The sequence below is a fragment of the Parambassis ranga genome, chromosome 13 (genome assembly GCF_900634625.1).
Source record: "Parambassis ranga chromosome 13, fParRan2.1, whole genome shotgun sequence".
In the NCBI taxonomy this organism is placed as follows: Eukaryota; Metazoa; Chordata; class Actinopteri; family Ambassidae; genus Parambassis; species Parambassis ranga.
The window spans coordinates 3,281,855-3,301,694 of NC_041033.1; the positions used below are offsets into that span (position 1 = coordinate 3,281,855).

Below are 19,840 nucleotides of genomic sequence, written 5' to 3' on the forward strand. Positions count from 1 at the left end.
GTGCTCAGGCTTCAGAGGTGGCCTATTGCCTGGATCTATTTCCCCATGTACCGGTAAACATTTTAATCACTAATCAGGCGGCCTATTACAATGGGTGCCAACCAAGGCCATCAGCGGGAATGGGAAAATTATGCAGTGAAACGGCAGAGATCAGCGAGCCATTTGCTCCCTTGCCTCTAAGTGACTTCAGATGGATTGCAAAGGGCCATTATGCAAATTGCAAGAATTAGAAGTACATTAAGCATGCAAATGCAAATATTCAACCACCAATAATCATCAAGCAGTGCCAGCTGAAACACCTCCCTGGAACAATGTCAAGGTTGTAAAACTTTCTTTTCCCCTCCCCCACATATGAACGCAATTTAGGGTACAATCAGTGTGAAGCTTGCTAAATATTTCAGTTCATGAATAATCAATAGTGAATAATCAATGGTCAGCAAGATGGGAGTTGGTGGAGTGAGGAATGAGTTGTATTTTTCTTTTTTTTGTGTTTTACGATCAATGTATTGAAACAATGTCTCAAGACCATTAAAGTCAGACATTAATACCCCGTTCACACTGGGGAAAAAAATGTGGCTTAAGCAGGCTTCGGCCGCATCCAGATCAATCCAGATGTGTTTTTTTCTGAGTGTGAACACCCTGAATTGCATGCGCACATGCGGTCCTACCGCGGCGTGAATGGACTCTGTATATTACGAGGCGCCACCTAGTGGTTTGGAGGACCACAAACATGCTGGATGAAGCTGGATTGAGTGCGGACACAAGTGTGTGCTAGCCAGATTTGAAAAGAGGTCTGAACGCATCCAGTTTAAAGGCTGTCTGGGCTCAATCCTACTCTAGCTGGAATGACTTTCTCCAGTGTGAACGGGGCCTAAAGGAGTAAATCATGTGATCATAGCAATCTGTATTTAGATTATTGGATTGGATTGGATTATTGGATTGGCTTTTTTACTTTTACTAAAACTACATGATCAAGTTAACTCCTAAAAGTACTCGATCAGGGTTTGTCATTGAGACTATTCGGTTAGGTTAGGTCAATAAAATTACTTAGGTTTAGTATTAAAAGTACTTCGTTCAGTTTAACCATTAAAACTATTAGTTTTGGTTCAACCATTAAATCTACTTAGCTCTGGGTAAAGGTGATGGGTTGGGTTGACAACACCATTTTATTTTCTTCCATCTCTTATCTGCCCTTTTCTTTGTTACCATGGTGATCAGTCCCTCTCAGAGCTACACGTATGTTACGACCACAGGAGGGCACCACATACATACACAGTGGTCCTTTAAAATACCTGGTAGAGTCCATCAGTGTTGTCCTACAGAGAGGATGAGTCCTCCTATATCCATGTTGTAACTCTGCTGCTATAGGTAACTGTAGGTTCCACATATCACAAGCTGTAAACCAGAAGAAACCCAAAGACTGCAGACAAACCTTCCATCTATCAGACACTCTGAGTATCAAAGCAGAATGAAGAGGTCCAAACAGGAGTACCAGCAGAGAGCTAAAGATTGTCCCAGAGGGGAGGAAACCAGCTGATAAAGCTACCTCTCATCTCACTACTGTGACACTGGAAAGATGGAAAAAAGAAGCAGAACAAAAAAGACCCAGAGAGACCCAGAGTGACAGCACAAGTATTTTCCACACGGCCAAGCTCACAGCGCAGTGTCACGTCTATTTGTCTCACCGTTGTGAAGGAAATCTGCCACCGCTGTCACAGATGTTTCAGGCAAACGCAACCTTGAGCTCGTAAGTGACATTTTCCCAGAATGCAAAGAGAGTTGATGCAGTGATGAAAATTTACAGGGGCAGAGACATCCTAAAGGAGCCTCTGCAGCAAGACACACAACCCAGAGGAGTCAAAAGGAGACAGCTCATACCGGGCAGTGACACAGAAGTGCTCTCTGATGTGTGAGTTCAAGGAGGCCATGTTTGAAAGGTGAGCTGCTGCTGTTTGTGTCCAGGAAAGACATCATGGTCGAGCAAGTCAATGGACGCTTAATATATGCAGTTTATGTGTATTTGTATTATATACTCCACTCACAACAAACTCTTGTTATTTATTTATTTGTATATCACCAACCTGTCCAGGAACTACAGGTGGAAATTAACATCTTTGCTTGATGCCTGATGTCTAGATCAATTTGTTGTTTTGCACTGTTCCTGTACAAACAATTTAAAAAAACATTGTTGCAATATCTCAGTCATTTCAGGCAAGGTCACAAACACTGGAACAACAAAGAAAAGCCAGAACCTGTCCTACACAGAAAAACAGGATCCTGCGGAGCTGTGTATAGCAACTAATCAGGTAATCAACAGCAGGTGGAGACACAGGAGGGCGAGGGGAAATCATGACACCTGAAACCAGAGGAGAGCTGACTATCAAAATGAAACAGGAAATGGTTTTCCAAGTCAGTACGAACCATTGACAGTACAAACTATGGGCAGAGCTTCCATGACGTCACCTGTTTGTTTCTGAAGAGCCTTTTGAGACCCGGTGGGAGGCTCCGGGACACTCAGACCGCCGCCATGTTGCCAGCGGCACGTCCGCCAAAACTCCAAATATGGACAAAGAGAGGGAGCACGAGCGGGGTTTAGGGGGGCGGGCGATCATGGAAGCAGAAAACTCATGCTGTGATGCAGCAACACCCATGATTATGCGTAATTTTAAGTCCGAATATAATTAAAACGAGTGAGTTGTAAAGAAATTCACCCCCCGTACAGTTGACACTAGAAGAGAACCTGTCATTTAAGACCAGAATGTTTTTTGTACCAGGCTGTAAACATGTTCAGTTCTGCTGTGAAGTCGGCCATTTTAACATGGGAGTCTAGAATAGAATAGAATAGAATAGAATATACTTTATTAATCCCTTTCGGAAGGTCCCTCAGGGAAATTTGGGATAAATGCTGTCCCCGCCCTCCCTATGGGAAATGACTCGCTTCTGGAGCCAGCCCCCAGCGGTTGCGGAAACATGTCTTAGACAGATATAATAGTGATAAGTCCACGATCAATTTAAGGATAAAGCAAAATCTGTATCAAAACATGCAAGGTCACAAACACCAGGAGCATACTTAGAACAGCCTGGTACAAAGATAATGGCTGTGTTCAAATCACTCCCTAATCACTATATATGGCCCTATATAGAGCCTTCGCCATTTTGTAGTGCTGTCCGAAATCTTAGTGAGAAATTATAGACCCCATATAGGGCCCTCAATGTATCCCACAATGCATCGTGAAAAGTAGTGTCCATCCGATGGTCACTACTTTTAGCAATATGTACCATCATGCATTGTGCAGACCGGCAAAGATAACAGTGGACGTTACGTCACCTGTCTTATAAATATAATGATGGTATGTAGCATGTAGCATGACCGGCTGTGTTTGCTTTATTTATGTTTTGCCATAAAATGTTTATTGGGCTATAAAGGCACAAATTAAACTGCTAACAACGTACAACATAAAATGAGGGAGGTAGTGTCCGATTTTGAACTCCCCATATGGGAAGTAGGCAGTGAGTGAGTGATTTCGAACACAGCCAATGTGGCAGCATAGTGAGGGGGACAGCACAGAAAATACACAGAGAGGCAGGTGCAGCACATTGGGTGAGACCCGAGGAGGGCAGGGGAAGTCAAGACACCTAAAACCACAGGGAGAGGTGACTATCAAAATTAAACAGGAAGTAGGTACAACACTGATTCAGGACAACAAAAGGAAACATGCCTCTATAGGAATGTGGCTCTGATTGTAATTTTTTTTTTTTGGATCAGATTCATTGAACCTGAATCTGACCTCAATGTGAACACCACTGTCCTCTGAAGGGTTAACACACACAACCTGACATCATGCCATGGTGTATAAATAACCATTTGAAAATTCCAAATGCAAATACAAAACTCACATTTGACAGTACTCTGTCTTACAGAGTACAGACACTGTTTTGTTTCATTTCTGGCCAAAACAAAACACTGGTTACATATAGGCTCATGCCACCTGGCACGTCAACTGATCAATAATCAATCAAACAACAAAAGTCTGCCTAAAGAGGCAGGTTAGGGATGCTGGTGGGTTGTGTAACATTGTGGACTTCCACCCAGGAGTCTACAGCTCACGTCCCCACAAAGCTGTTGTTCTGAATGCTAACTTCTGTTTTCTTTTTGTACCGTGTCACATTCACTTGCTGTCAAGAGTTGGGATTAAAAAGTCATTGTGGCCCTATGTGAGGCAATTGTTTCTGTGAGATCTGCTGACTCTGGAATTGCCATGCTAATATCTTTTTTCTGGAAATGGCTGCAGTTGTGTGATCAATGTGCATTTGGAGGACGATAGTGTTGTTGTCTCCCACATTTTTAAAATCAGTTAAAGGTAGGGTAGGAGATTTCATTCTGATGCACTTTTTGTTAAATTAGTGTAACTTCTCTTTACAATCCAATGGCAACCAATTAGTTCGGCAGTTTCACTTTAAAATGAAGAATATTAATCATCTGTGGAAGCTATATCAGCCAATCCTACGAGGTGCACCCACGCGGAGTATTGGCTGGTTTTCACTCTCTTCCTGCTCAATGATGGCCGAAGTCACAGACCGCAGCTCGTCTTCAAGTGATGTGCATCCATGTGATTGGGAGGCGTGGCTTCGGGGTGAGCTCCGAGAGAAAGGGGCGTGTGTTTACTTACCAGGTAATGGATGACATGTGGACATTATTCAAGTGTTTACTCATTTTCAGACTTTGTCAGAAATCTTTTTGTCTCCATATATAATCATCACTCTATAGAAGCACGTGCTGATAAGCTGGAGCACTGTGTGGGAAGTTATTTTTTAATGCCCCTGGTTAGATTTAGCCAAATCAGCTGTTCACCAACATACAGTAGTTGACTAAAGCTTAGGCACACAATGTGACAAAAAGTGAGAGGAAGATGAGACAGTGGGAGAAACACACACGGACAGGAAGTGATGACCTGTGACAAGAAGAATGTATTACAAAATACAACCAGAAATGCTGAATTACAGTGAAAATATCATGGTTTAATGCCTTGGTTACCACGGTAACCGCTCCCACACTGTCTGGAATTGTTTCATGGCTTCTATTCCTGCCACTAAAGTGCTTTTACTTTAGTCTATCAGACAAAGTGCTGCCTTGAGCTGTGTGCATGTGACACTCTCAGACTGTGAACCACACGTCAGAGTGAGACCTCCTGTCGACAGATACCAAAGCCACATAGCTGGACTGCTACAGTTCATTCTCACTGAACAGTCTTTTTCTCTTTGGGATTTATTTTTAATAACAAAAATATATCAGTAAGCCTCCGGGCTGCTGACCCACTTATCAAGCCACATTTGTACACAACTGACCCCACGACAGTTTTATTAGTTCTTTGATTTCATACTGTTGTGAGCGCTCACTAAACATCAGATGCTGCAACAGAGCACAGCTGAGATCCTCAGCAGATATGAATTATACTTCAGTGTGTGTCGTGCACCTTAAACCCCAAACACGCCCTGTTATAAATGCTTTCAAGCGCAGCTAACTGTGATCACCCTGTAAAGCTGTAAATACACACACTGCTGGAGTGTGAATAACTTTTCCGAGCTGCTGGTGACCTTCTGAGGGCAGCGTCATAGCTCATAGGCCTTTTCCAAAACACTCCTACACAGCCCCACAGATGAGCCCTGACATGAGGTCAGCTTCACCAGCCCCGCAGGCTCTGCTTCACCTGTCCTCCACCAGCACACACACACACACACACACCGCAGAGTCCGCTTACTCACCACTGACCTGGACCTCTGAACAGCACACCTGCAGCTGTGAACCAGAGGCAACGCTGAGTCCAGGAGACACTCAGGAGACATGTTGACTCGTAGGACTAGGTGCTATGTTGCACCTACCACTTGCATTAACTCCACAGAGGCGTCTGTACACTGGGTGAGAGAGAGATAAGTCAGGGATGTAGTGATGCAGATTCCTGAGACTAATTTAACAACCAAATAAATAAATAAATAAAATACTGAATAATTCTATTCATCAGTTAAAATATGTTTTATACAAACTGCAGATTATATTAAAAAATGCATAAATTCAAATAAAAAAATGCTCATGGTAAAGTTTAAGTGTGATTTCTATATTTTTTAAAGATGTCTGATGTCTGAACTCAGAGGTGTTACCATGGTAACTGAATGTTGATGAGTTTTCACTGTAGCAGAAAAGTTCCCCACATCTTTTTTTTTTTTTTGAAAGGCTCATTCAGTGTACAAAAACATATTAATAAATCTGTTCCAATATTGACAAAGTGACAGAAAAGCTGCTTGTGCCCGTCACATTGCTTCAGTGTGAACCACACACAGATGTGCCAACTGATTGACTGGAAGCTATTTTCAGGCTAAATACTTTAAAATGACTTTTCCAGCATCACAATCCGCATGTGTGATTAGATCAGATGATGTGGGAGAAAGTAAGAGACACACGACGTGACTGTAGTGAAGATTTTAGAAACACAAATGACTCAGACGTGAAGTTATATAATATCAAACGTGCAAACAATGGCTTTTGAGCGGAATTCCCCTTTAATTTTCTCCTGATCTGTCTATTGAAAAGTCAAATAAAAAGTCCTGCTTATAGTCAACATAATTAGGAACCGTTTTTCATTTATTTATTGGATCAGATTTTTTTTAAAATAATTGGTCAAATATGAAGACATTTTGAAAATGCTAAGATTCTCCAGAGCTGTACTATATATAATATAGTAAAGGTTAAAGTTACTATATATTATAAATATGACTAACACAATTTGATGACAATGTAATGATCAATATGCTGCTGCAGCACATGTTCATTCTAGAAAAAATATTTAATGAGAACAGTTTGGGGAATTAGGTTCAACAAAACGTTGAACCTTAAAAAGTTATTACAAGAACGTCTGTTCCCTGAAGGCAGCAGAAGTACTCCAAGTTTTAGGCCCAATCTGGCCCAGCACTCATTCAGGGGTCCTTCAGGCAGCGACCCCGGGCCTTCAGGTCAGCCTCTTCTCCCATGGCTTCTTTCCTCTTGTTAAAAAAGAACCACTCTCGAGCGCCTCGTCCTCCGAAGCAGATGACAGTTCAGAGGGGCTGTCAGCCGTTTACTTGACACAAGGTCAGAGGCAACGGCTGCGAGTCAGCCAGAAAACAAGATGGACTGTCAGCCAAAGAGCCCGAGGGAAAAGACGGAAACAGCAGCCACATTTGGAAGGGTAATGAGCTCGGAGGCGAGGCAGCCGGGAGAAAACATTGAAGGCATTGCATGTTTTTACAGCATCTTCTTGTCACTGTCTCTCTTTGGGGAAAAGGTACGCTCGCCTTCCCACCATTGCTCCCTCTTTCCGTCATCTCAGTCTGCCTGTCCCTCACCCCCCCCCCCCCCCCCCCCCCCCCCCCTGCCAGCAGATATGTGCTATAGTGGCTGAAAGGCCAATTTCCATCATTCAGCTCATGAATACAGAATGGCCTCAAGTAGTTTTGATTAAGAAGGTACAAAGGTTGCAGACAGTAATCTGCAATCTTTCAGCAGTCAGAGAGGGATTTCCAGGAAAACAGGCCAGAGGAGAAGAGCGGATATGGATTGGAATAATTTATGTTTCATTTTTAAGCTAATTCAAACACAGAGCGGCTCCGGCAGTTTAGGGGAGCGGAGTTTCTCATTTCACTCCAGACACAAGTGAAATATAAAGGTATTAACACCCCCAGAGAAATGCCTGAAATTGCCATTTCCCCATCCTGGAAGTGCTGAGGCAGCACAGGAACTTTTGACATCCTGAGCTGACGCCTTATGAGAGGTGAAGCTGAGCAGCCATCTGCCTGATGTTTGAGGCTGTTCTCCCATGACACTCACACGTATCAGACAATCTGACCTCAGCTCCAGGTGCTTTCTGCTGCCTTTTGCTCATCAGTGGGAGCCGCAGATCAAATGATATCTGCACCACTGGGTGGTAATGGTGATAATTAGAAATATTTTAGTCTGATGGCTGTGCACTCTGAAATGAATAACATTATTTAAAGCTGTTTGTTTTTAGCAGCAATATTTTAAGTGCGTAAACATCTAGCACCACCTGTGGTCACATTTAATAGTGCAGTCTTGCACAAGACTTCAGCGGTGGACAGACAACCCAAAACATGATTTATCTAACCTAAGCAAGTAATTTATTGATAAAAACAAACAGCAGCTTATAAAAGATAAGAATCTTAGCAATGCTAAAGTTGGGCATAACATCAGGGTGCTCGGCGGTCTTGGCTAGGGTCCTGCAGGAGCATGATCGTTGGATGAAACAGGGCAGCAGATCCACAGCCACACATGACATGATGTGTAACGTAAAAGCACATGTCATCATCAGAACAACTGTGCAGAGAGATTCAAGGAGGAGACGAACACACTCCTTTAAAAAGACTCCAGTCACATTTGAAGTGAAGATGCTCCTCTAATGGACCAACAGGGTGTGATGAACACAGTCTGACACAGAAAGCATAAACAAGTCCTTCCAGTGCACATTGATCTCATCTGATTAAACCATATGAAGGATGTTACAGCCTCTGAAGGCAGAAGCTGAAAGAAGAGCAGAGCATATTCCTCACACACATCCAAATATTAGATTGAATATTGATCAGCGCAGAAAGATTCAATCTAAGTTCTCTCACTGATGTTCTTCAAGGGCGCTCTAAACACACACACACAGTTACACACTGATGTAGGTGACACACGTGTCACTGCTGTCCTGGCACACATTTAAGTATAAATACAGTACCTGAGAAGACAGTTGCATTCTGAAAGGTTTTCAGAATGTGATCCGTCTGACTCTGAGGATAAAGAAAATGATGATGCCCGAATGGGAGCATGTGTTGTCTGTTTTCAGTGCAGTGATGCCCGAGGGCCCGAACATCACAGCCTTTCTCTGTGGGGTTTCAGCCACGTTGCTACATACAGATCTTTTTTTCTTATTTTTCTCTTGGATTAATTAGAAAAAAATAGATAACATTGTTCTAATTTCTAACAGTCTCATGTCCTGATGTCTCAACTTGGAATAATGGTCGCATTAGAGAGGAATATTAGATACCATTAGCAACACAATGCTATTGAAAATGAAGATGCATCAAGTATGTGGTTGTACTGTATGAATGATGTGTGTCAAACTATGGGGGTGGCGGCTAAGACTTATTGCCATGGTAACCACAAAAATAGCAGCAATGCTAACTTCTACGCATGATAGCAGTGGACATGCTAAACCGAGACGTCGTCTTAGTTTGGCTAAACTTTATCTGTGACAATAACCAGAGTCACATCAGCACATCTGTTTCATCAAGATTTTTTTATGTTAAATAAAAGCCTGCATTCATCACTGTGACATTTTGAAACCCTCTCCGCTCCTCATTAAGGTGCTGATGTCTGCAGAGCAGTCAGTAATTATTGTTATTAACTGACTCAGATTAGGAGCAGAAAAAAATATATATCACCAAATTACAGGTGTGATGCTGTGCCGTGTCCATTTACAGGGTTAACACTGCTGTACACACACACGTCATACAAACCCAGTCTGTGAGGCCTTTCTACAACAATCACCGTCATTTATTTACAATATATTAAACTGTAATGCAAAATTTATAACAAGTGGTCAATTTGTTCAATAATGAAAATAAACAGGAGCTATTTTAAAAGCTAGCATGAATCATACACATATTTATATATAAATACTGTGTGCAGTCAGCATTGTCGTTCAGTTTTTTTCTTTTTTCTTGAAGCCAGATACTTTATCAGGATCAATCAGGTCAAAACATATGTCCACACTTTGACTGCATAGAGAATAAAAATGAAGAGTTTACAAAAAAGCATGTATATTAGAATCAAACCCCTTTTCTCCCATCAGTCCCACATTTTTAATGGCTTTCAAACAAACCTAATGCTACCTCAGTAAATACCAGACCAGGTGACCAAAGTGTGTGTTTTTTTTTTCTGCTGTTCAGGCATCACTGTGTTAAATTAAAAAAAAAAAAAATACACAAACACACACAACTTGATGAATAAACAGGCTACTGAACATGGTTTCACAGTATTGGTTAGAGGCTGTAGTGTGTCCAGTTAGAGGAGTTATACAAAGAAGAAGACTGGTGGCGTTTCTATTATCATCAAAACCAAAGAAGAGACTCCAATCCAAGGCTTCATCAACACGGAGACCACGGAGAAACAGCACATCATTGTGACGACTCTGAGGAGATCGCAGCGTGAGGAATCCTTTGCTTTGTCTGTTGGTCGCCACTTGTCCTACTGTGTGGAAGCGTTACTCTCGTCTGTGGCACTCTTCATGTGTACACAATCACTCTATGATAGGATTCCAAGGTGGACGTTCTTTCATTTAAACGACTTAATTAAGAAATAATCCTATCAGCCTGGCTAACAGATACATGTTCCCAGTTTGCTGAAAAAAAAGTATCAGTACCAGCAGGACAAAGTTTAAGAGCCAAGACAGAACCTGATCCAGTCACAGACCACGTCATTACTTCGTCCCACAGTGCAGAAAGCGATGGTCTTGGATTGTTTTGGATGTATATGTAGCCTTTTCTATGTAAAGGGAAATGCTAGCTGTTGACATTGATATTTACAACAGATGCTGTAAATAAAGTGAAATCACCCATAGGTTTCTGAAGAGCAGTTTTAAAGACAGTGGGTCCGTAAGTCTTAATTTAATTACATGGTTTTATTACATGGTTATTATCTAAATGTCACCTAAAATGTCAAAAACAAGTTTTCCCAATGGCAGAATTTTACCGATAAAATTCAGTTTTGGAGCCACCCTCAAGTGGCCTTCGGAGGAACTGCAGTTTTTGACATTTTAACTTCATTTCCTAGCCCTAGGATTACAGCTTGGATACATAAGGATGCTGCCATCCTGCACTGGTGACGTCATTAGTAACTTGACTGTCTTGTACTGGATGAATGAATACTTGTTGCTATATAATTATTCAATAAAACTAGCTGCTAGCTGTTGAGGAACGATCACACTTCTTTTTCTGTTGTGCCTCAATCTGTCAACACTCTGCCTTCACTGTGGCCGAGCCATGCTGTCCTCCATCTTTATACACAGTCAATAAAAACACTTTTGCACGTGTTTTGGTAATAATAAGAAAAAGAACACCAGCACTTCCTGTAACATGCTGGTTGAGGATACGTATGTTCAGCGGTTTCTGTGAGAAACCGACCAACGACTGGTGTCTGGAGTCAAGTACGTTCCTTTAGGCAAAAAAGGAAAGCACGTCAAACTTAGGAACACAACACAGACATCATGTGAACGACACGCAAAAAAAAGGGACCAAGCCAAAGTCTCTTCATCACAAAAGAAGTCTGGCAAATGCTTAAGTCAAATCAAGTCCAAACAAGATGAGGCATTTCACAGAGGTGAGCTCAAACGTCGCGGAAAACCACTGGCTCGACGGCGATCCTCTGCAAAACAAATCTGTCAAACATCAAAAACACAAAAAGGAGAAAATGTTCAGCTTTCATAGTGGTGCGCTTAAGTGATGCGATCCTCTCCTCCTGGAAGGAAGAGATAATTTGCCAGCAAAAGGCAGATTTTGTTTTCTTCAGGCAAACAAAAAAGCCAGCAGATGATAATGAGAGCATCTTCAGTGTACAGTGCAGCAGTTCATGAAGCGCCACAGCTGCAGAGAAGCCAGCTGTAGAACAGCCCACTTAAATCAATGGCACTTGTCCCAAAACAGAAAAAAAACAGGATTTAGCATCAGCTGACAGCAAGTGAAACAGAGTGCACACATACTTGGAGCAAAGGCTTTTTTTTGGCAATACATTGTAGTATGGCAATACACATTACTGTGGTGTACTATATGTACATAATAAGAGAGAATCTATTAGCATTGCAACCTCAGGTTCTTTGGCTCAGTTAACAACCATGATGGGAGTTAGACCGGATGGCTGCTCAAGCCGAGCGACTGCTGCCTGCATGCATCCAGCAGACTGGAGTGGTTCTAACGGTGCTGCTGTGTGTGCGGTGAGGTCAGACCGATGAGTGTCTAACTACATCCTGTGAGGACCTGCCACAGGAAGCTCTGACAGTGAGAGGCGTGTGTGTGTGTGTGTGTCCAACTCTGCATGCAAGTCTATAAAGGTCAAAGCTGAATGATGGAGTGCGTTTCAGCTGATGGCGAGGACTATGAGGCCGTTTCATAAAGCCTGTCCTCGCCGTCCTCGTCTTTCATATGGCTGCTGGATTTGTATCGTGAGTAGTAGGAACCCGAGGTCGCCCCGCCTTCCTCTTTTTCTTCTTCTTCTTCCTCTTCATCGGATCTATCGAAGCAGTAGCGTCTTCGGCCAGGAGGGCTGGAAAAATGGAGGAGAGAGCAGAAGCTGGTGTTATCATCAGACAGGGTGATAGCTAACAGAGTGCTAACTTATGAGGTGAGGCAGGGGTGTACTAGATGTGCAGATGGATAAAATAATGACAGACAGGTGTGAAAAGAACAACCTCAAACAGGTTCAATCTGTGCTAGTCCTGCAGATCGTATCCCAGCTTCCACACTAAGCACACAGCAGCTGCAGTTGTAATCCAGCATTTGCATGTTTAGATCAGATGTTTCTCTCACTGAATAAATCAAACTGCCTGACCTTGCGTTTCCTTGGAAGGTTAGCTTCCTGCTAATAAGGCGGCTTACCACCCTGTGAATGTCTAGAGGAGCAAAACACACAACCCACAAAAACATAGAAATTATTTATTTTTTTGTCTAAATTTGATTTTATAATCTCAGAAAATCTTTTATTCCCTTTTTATTTAGAACTTTAAATAACTTATATTATTATTTTATTTTATACCACCATCCCAACCCCCCCCCCCCCCCCCCCCCCCCCAAAAAAAAAAAATTGTGGTTGCTATAATTTCACAAATTATATATTTTCTTCCTCCAAATTTTAGATTATAATCTCAGAAAATGTTTACATTTTTACTAAATTTGGGATTTTATCTGTTGTTTATACTTGTATAATATTTAGTTACCATGTTGTACATTAGTTATGTATGTTATGTTATGTTATGTATTATGATATCATGCTACCACACTAAGGTTTCATGTTCATATGATTAATACACGACTGTGTGCTATTCACACCACAAATACAGAGCACATGAACAGGCGGGACTCGACTCAAGGCTCCAAATGTTACACGTCAACTCAATTAGTCTTTCCGTTGTTATTTACATACAGTGTGTCTTAACATTCAACCTGCTGAAATATTGCAAACTGGGGGTTAATTACTGTCAACTGTGCATCACAAATGATTTTCCTAGCTGATGTAAATCAAGGCCTGGGGTGTAATTGTGCCTGCAGTTATGGTGCTGGAAGGAAATACATATCATTATCTTCCTGCAGCCATAAATCAAAGTGAGAGTTAACATGACAACACTCACAACACAAACTGTGTGGTAGTAAACAGCAGAAAATCGTTAGCATGCCACCCATGACACCCATGACACATCATCAAAACTGCAACCTGCTGATTAGAATTCAAAACTGTCAAAGGGTCTTTAGGCCACACCATGCTTCGAAAACACTCCTCAAAGAACCGGGCAACCACCTACTGCCTGCCTCAGTCACTGTCCGGCCGGTATAAGTACTTCATCACCAGGCTGTCCACCTTCTTCTTCCTCTTCTTCTCGTCTTTTTTGCTCAGTGGCTGGCTCTCGCTCTGCGGCCCGTTTTCTGCCTCCACTTCTGGGCTGGATGTCTTTCGAGTAGGAGCCCTCTTCACACTGTTAGAACTTCTGTAGGAAATAGTGGATGCACCGGAGCTGGACTCTGACCCCGAGTCTGACTCAGATTTTGAAGACGAAGATGATGAGGAAGAAGATGAAGATTGGTCCTTCTTCTTGGACTTTTTCTTGGACTTCTTGGACCCCCTCTTGGAGCTGCTCCTGTGACGTCGGCCGTCTCCGGAGCTGTCAGACTCGGAGCTGTGGCTCCTCTTCTTTTTCTTGCTCTTGCTTTTGCTCTTGCTGCGATGGCGACTGCTGCAGCTGCTGCCGCTGCGGGATGACCTCAGGCAGTCCACGGCCGAGGCGGAGCGTCTCAGACTGCTGGTAGGACGACTGCTGTATCCATTCAGGGAACCTTTGAGATCCTCTTCATTGTTCTTGGGTTTGTCTTCCTCGCCCTCCGAGTCTTCCAAGCTCCTGCGCTTAAATTTAATAGGCTTAAAACTCAGCACTTCGTTGATGGCTTTCTCCAGGTCAGGATCAAGGTAATTGCGATGGCTGACCGGCTTGATATCCAAGTTGTCAACAGGATCATTATCAGCCGTCAGTCTGGCTTGTGGCGGCGGCATGGAGACACTGCGGCCAGTGGACGAGTGAGGACTGTACGCTGACCTCTCTGTGAAGGCAACACTTCGACTATCATCCATATCAATGTCGAACTCACTAAGGCGGCAACTGCGTGCCAGTGAATCAGCACGGCTAACGCTTCCAGGACTGCGACCCCCAGACCGTCTGCTGAAGCAAGGGCTGCTGGGACTGCTGCCATAAATTGACCTTCTACCTCTGCCATCATCTATGCGTGAGGTGCTTTGACGGCGTCCAAGTGGGCTTGACAGATCTACACTGATGACAGACTTAGCATCATTCTCTGGGCTTAACCCGAGACGTGTGGAGGCACGACTGGGTGCAGTGAATGAAATGGTGGATTCTTTGTCGAAGTCCCCCCAGCGGCTGTCCATGCCTTTCCTGGCTCGGCTGTTGGCCTCTGAATAGGCTTGGGAAATAACAGATTCTCTGTCGTTGAAGTCCTCCGATGCCTGGGACTTCCTCCTAGAGCTGACCGAGTAGGTATCATCCTGAAGATCTGAGGTTTTGGGTTTGGCCTTATGGAAGGACAGACTGTCCGCAGAGTCTGCATTCTCCTTAAGGGCGCTGAAGAGGGCATCTCCTTTGGAATCCAGGTTGGATCGTTTCCTGTAGCTAAGGGAGCTCATGACCGACACCGGCCTGCTTGTTTCTACGTCTTTGCCCTCTTTAGTTACCTCTTTCCATTCCTTACCCTCTTTCCACTCTTTCCCTTCCTTTGCGTCTACATTTACAGCGTATCTAAAAAGAAACACAATGGAAGGACGAAGGAATGAAGACAGCGGGAGAGAAAACGACAAAGATATTGTGGGTGAAAGGGAGGTAAGCGAAGGAGGAGATGAAAGATGAATAAATGAAACTTGACAAATCATAAAAACGAAAAAGAAATGTGATGAGAAATGTAAGCACAGAAAACTCAGCACAATGAGGGAACGGCAGTGAAAAGCAAGTGGAGGGTGATGACTAGAATTTTTGTCCGAAACTGAAAAACATAGTTTAGCGAAACAGCTAAGCTAAGCTTGCTAGATTCTGAGAGGATAGAAGATCAATCGTGGCTCACATTAGCAAACAAGCCAGCCAACTACCACATACGCTCAGATTGTATTTCATGGTTACACTAGATGTAACATAGCTACACCTATTTGCTGCTCTTTACAAACTTAGCAGCTAGGCTGAGCGCAGACACAAGATTATATTCCAGTGAATTTAGCTAGCAAGACCATGTGAGCGAGTTATGCTTATCCATTATTGGGGAGGACTCATCATTCATGTCACATGAATAATCCCATTGATTCATAACAATTCTTAAATATGGAACCATTAACATTAGCTGAACCAACTAGATGCAAACAGGCCCAGTGTTTTCTAGTAAAAACAGTTGCAGTGTTTTACAGCTGGTACTGTGCAAGCTCCATGAGTCAGTCAGTGAATGTCTGCAGGGACGAGCTGCTGAGAGAAATTTAAAAACTCCACAAGTTTTTTTTAAAGTTGGGAGTGGCTCAGCTGAGGGAGGGAAGTTAAATCTTCTGGTAAGGAGACAAATCTGGGGCAATCGAAGCTGTCAGCTTGCAGACACATTCATTAATCTCAGCGAGCAGCTCAGGTAGACTATGCCAGCTGGCCAATAGGCATGTCAATAAATCTACCACTAAGGTGGTTTGTGTTTTTGTGAGAAAAAAAAAAAAACAACCCCATCTTCCCAGAGCGTGTGACAATAAAGATGGAGCTGCTGGAAAAATAAATTTAAGTAATAGGAGCCTCCTCATTTCAGACAAATTCTCTGCTCTGATGGCTTCATTTCCTCTGGGTTAGCTCCTGTAAACCCTCCTCTGCCTCCAAAACTGCTGCTGAATTGATGGTAATGGCCGCTGCCTTTTTTTTGTACTGACCTGGAGCTCTTGAAGCTGCCATCATCTGAGAGATTCTTGGCGGACCCTTTGTTTTTGGACAACCAGGATTTCACACCATCCACACGATCCTCCACTTCAGAGTCTGTGTCTGAATCCCCCTGACTGGTGAGGAGTCAGAGACAGGGAAAACAAGTGAGAGGAAGCACAGGAGAGAGAGAGAGAGAGAGAGCAAAGACACGGCAAAGTCAGGCGCAGGAATGTTAGTGAGAGACGGGAATCGGCACAGGTAGAAATGTTCTGGTAGTCCTCAGCTGTGGCTGTGGGAATGTACTGTAAGTGTTAGTGTGGCTGGAAGAAAAAACATCACATGCGGTCAGCTCACAGAGCACCTGTAAACACGTAAAAACATGCCCACAAGAGGTTGTATGGATGTAAACACAGCACGGCCACTTTGCACTGTTAGAGTGCCATACTGGTCCTGTGGTTAGTTGGCACTGGGGCATCCAACACCCAAGCATTCACTTTCCCAAAGGAGCCTGACAGATGCCTCAAGTAACGTCATTGTAGTTAAAAGTTTGTTGGAGCTGAAGATGAAAAAAGCATGTAGTTTAGAAGAAATGGCCCCACTGGGCTTCTGTAGCCCATATCTGCTGCAGGCTGGCAACCCCAGGATACATTAGGATGAGTTTTACTCTGATGCAATACTTCTGTCACTTAAGCAACACCTTCACTCCTTCGACGTGGAGCTGAGGTGAGTAGAAATGGCAGCTTACAGTAACTTTAAGCAGTCATTTTCTTAATTATGCCTAATGCATTAACACATTCAAACAATTAAGACAGCTGCAAAGCTGTCTGCTTTCGGTGGTAAAGGGTCTACGTAAAATCCAGGTTAATCCAAATACAGGCAAAAGAGAGTCATGTCTGTACCAGGCCGTAAACATGTTTGTAAAGTTGGACACTTTAACATAATGGGTTGAGGGGGGACTCACTTTATCCTAACCCAGCTTCGGGGAGTAAAGAGTGGAAGAAGGTTTGTGTGAAAGTGGCCTCAATTCCTGCATCATGACCAGCTGAATTGACTTTCAGAATAAGTGGGATATGAGCATGTTTTAAATCAAAGCAATGAAGGCAGGCCCCTGACTGGGCAGATCTGATCTATGAAAACACACAGCTGTGCTTGCATGCAGTGTCTTTCAACCTAGATACAGCACATGGTGAAAATGAGATCATTGTAAAATGAGTTGAGGAAAGGTTGCTTCTATTTGTTTTAGATCTAAAAAGTGATGCGCAGCTATGATTCAAAAGATAAAAGTACCATTTTTTTTAGCTGCTCGTCAGGGTGGCAGAAAACACACTGACTCTTCATCTGGTAATTATTTTCATCACCGGTGCTGCTCGCACACGCAGTCACAAGCATACATTCATAATTTTGGTTTATTGACAGGATGATTTGGTACACAGCTGGGCACAGCACCGCTTCTTCCTCTCAATTATCATTACATGTTCACAAAGCACTATGAGCCGAGCAGTAAAACAGAGGCCTTGTCATAAAATTTGACACGGATGAAAAGATCGGAACACTCATTAAGTGCCGTCAAAGCCCAGTGCTTGTGTGGCGCTGTGAAATTAAGTTGTTACAGCTTAATAGTCCTACAGAGATATCAGAAGGTGGCTCAACATCTCTGCATCTGTTTCAGAGAGCTTCCCATCTCGTCGTGGAGGGGAGAGAGAGAGAGAAACACTCCCTCCTTATGGAGCTCAGAAAGGCCCAACTAATTAAAATCATTAGCAGTCAGAGACAAAAGCTCCTTTTCAAAGGGGGGTATTTGAAATGACGGCCTGCGCCTGTGACATCCACATGCGTAGCAGCTAGCTTTTATGGAATACAATAACCTTGGACTATAACGCTAGGACTGCATTCACGCCAAAGATGAGAGATGAGGGAGGGACGGGAGGACGGACGGGGGCGACCGACTCCTAAGCTGTAATTAGCTTTGCTGCGCATACCTCAACTCTTAGACAATCTGGGGATTTGCTGCTGCCTGCTGTTAGAATGACAGAGCAGCAGAGTGTGATGTGGAGTGTGGACTCGCCAGTAAAAACTGGGTAAACATCACTTGAAGGGAATCCAGAGACGTCTCCTTATCTGCCTCTTTTCATTTGTCTCTTGGTCTTGGTGAGTCAACTCCTTCCTGACAGCCCTACTTAATTAGTCTTTTAACCTTTGTCTTCACATTTTAAATTTGCAGCTCCTTACTTGTGGAAATGGAAATGAGGTTCAGTTAAGGTGTTTTATCTACCTTGTATCCTCAGTGACAGTGTCCTGAATCCTACAGCAGGGCTTAGAGCAGAATTTGTAGCACAGATATTCATTAAGGTGCCACTTTAGTGTCGACACAGGGTCATACAACAGATATACATACATATGAAAGCATTAGGAACAGATACTATGATGTGTGTAGTGGCATATATCTGTATAAAAAACGTCATATGGGCTACATATAGTGCATTGTCAAATATTTATGAAAGAAAGAATAAAAGTACAAAGTACTAATACTGAGAAACTGTGTTCCATGAATTGTAATAGTGACCCTAAGTAAATAAACTCTGACACTTTCTGTCATCAGCCTCTGCAACTTTCTTATCGTCTAAGTTTCCACCATCTATTCTGTGCACATAAAGAGAGCTCTCAGGTCTATAGCCAAACACCACGATGGTGGGCACCGTGTAATTGAGTGCTTCACACATTGTGTCAACCACAATTTATGTCCTTGACCACCATACCATTAGTTAAGCCCTGCCGAAAGCCTGGGGGAAGCAAACAAACACGGTGCTGAGGAGACATTAATTGTCTGTGTCATTCTGCCGCCATTGGTTGTACATCTCTGTTACACACTATTACATTCATCATTAGCTTCTATGGATCCTCCTGCTCTGCTCCTCTGTGTCCCTGGGTCTTACACACACACACACACACACACTGCTATTTATGCCTCACGGGCTGTATATGAAACAGTTGGCCACAGTAAGGTCCCCGTGGCTTTACAGCACAGACAGGCATACACATCCTCTCAATGACCAACAGGAAATACAGGCTAGGAAGTCTTGGGAGTACGGACTGGCTTATAATGTCGAGGTCTCTGCTACAAAAAAAAAAGTTGAAAGGCATTCAAAGTAACTGTTCACTGTGCTTGGACTGGAGATATCTCTGAAATAAACTAAAAGGATGTTGCTATTTTTTGACAGAATTAAGCTAATATATAACTAAGGTCATTAAGCATCATAATTTTTAGTTCCTGCTGTTATACCCATTTTACTTAAATAAAAAAAAGACAGAAGGACCGTCCTCAATATCTAGAGCATAGGGTTTAGGTGAAAAGGGATGAATCACTGTGTGCGAACCCTGATGGGAACAGAGAAGCTGAAGTAGAGACCCTTAAATATTGTTTTCCCAGAGATGGTTTATGGCTTGTTAGCTAGTTTTTAAATCACGATGAGTGTTCATTTTTCTGAGGTCAGCTGCAGAGCAACTGGATCAACACGGAAATAGATGCCTATAATTCAGCATCTGTAGCCATGTTTAATATATTTTGTTTAGAGAAAATAAAGCAGCTGTCTCTGCTAAAAGTGTGA

At 43.0% G+C, this 19,840-nt stretch overlaps 1 protein-coding gene across 18 annotated transcripts in view; it reads right to left on the reverse strand.

The window, feature by feature from the left end:
* Positions 1 to 9,558: 9,558 nt before the first annotated feature.
* The window catches only part of myo18ab (myosin XVIIIA b), a 91,725-nt gene continuing 81,443 nt past the window's right edge, over positions 9,559 to 19,840 (reverse strand). For 13 of the 18 annotated variants that reach the window (XM_028420392.1, XM_028420399.1, XM_028420391.1 and 10 more), the window contains 3 exons: positions 16,247 to 16,369; positions 13,599 to 15,098; positions 12,208 to 12,346 (listed from right to left, as the gene is read on the reverse strand). In XM_028420392.1, the coding sequence (XP_028276193.1) occupies positions 13,607 to 15,098; positions 16,247 to 16,369 (1,615 nt within the window). In that variant the 3' untranslated portion in view covers positions 12,208 to 12,346; positions 13,599 to 13,606. Of the gene's footprint in view, positions 12,347 to 13,594; positions 15,099 to 16,246; positions 16,370 to 19,840 lie in introns of all 18 variants that reach the window. The other 5 variants (XM_028420394.1, XM_028420393.1, XM_028420397.1 and 2 more) reach the window with 3 other exon arrangements.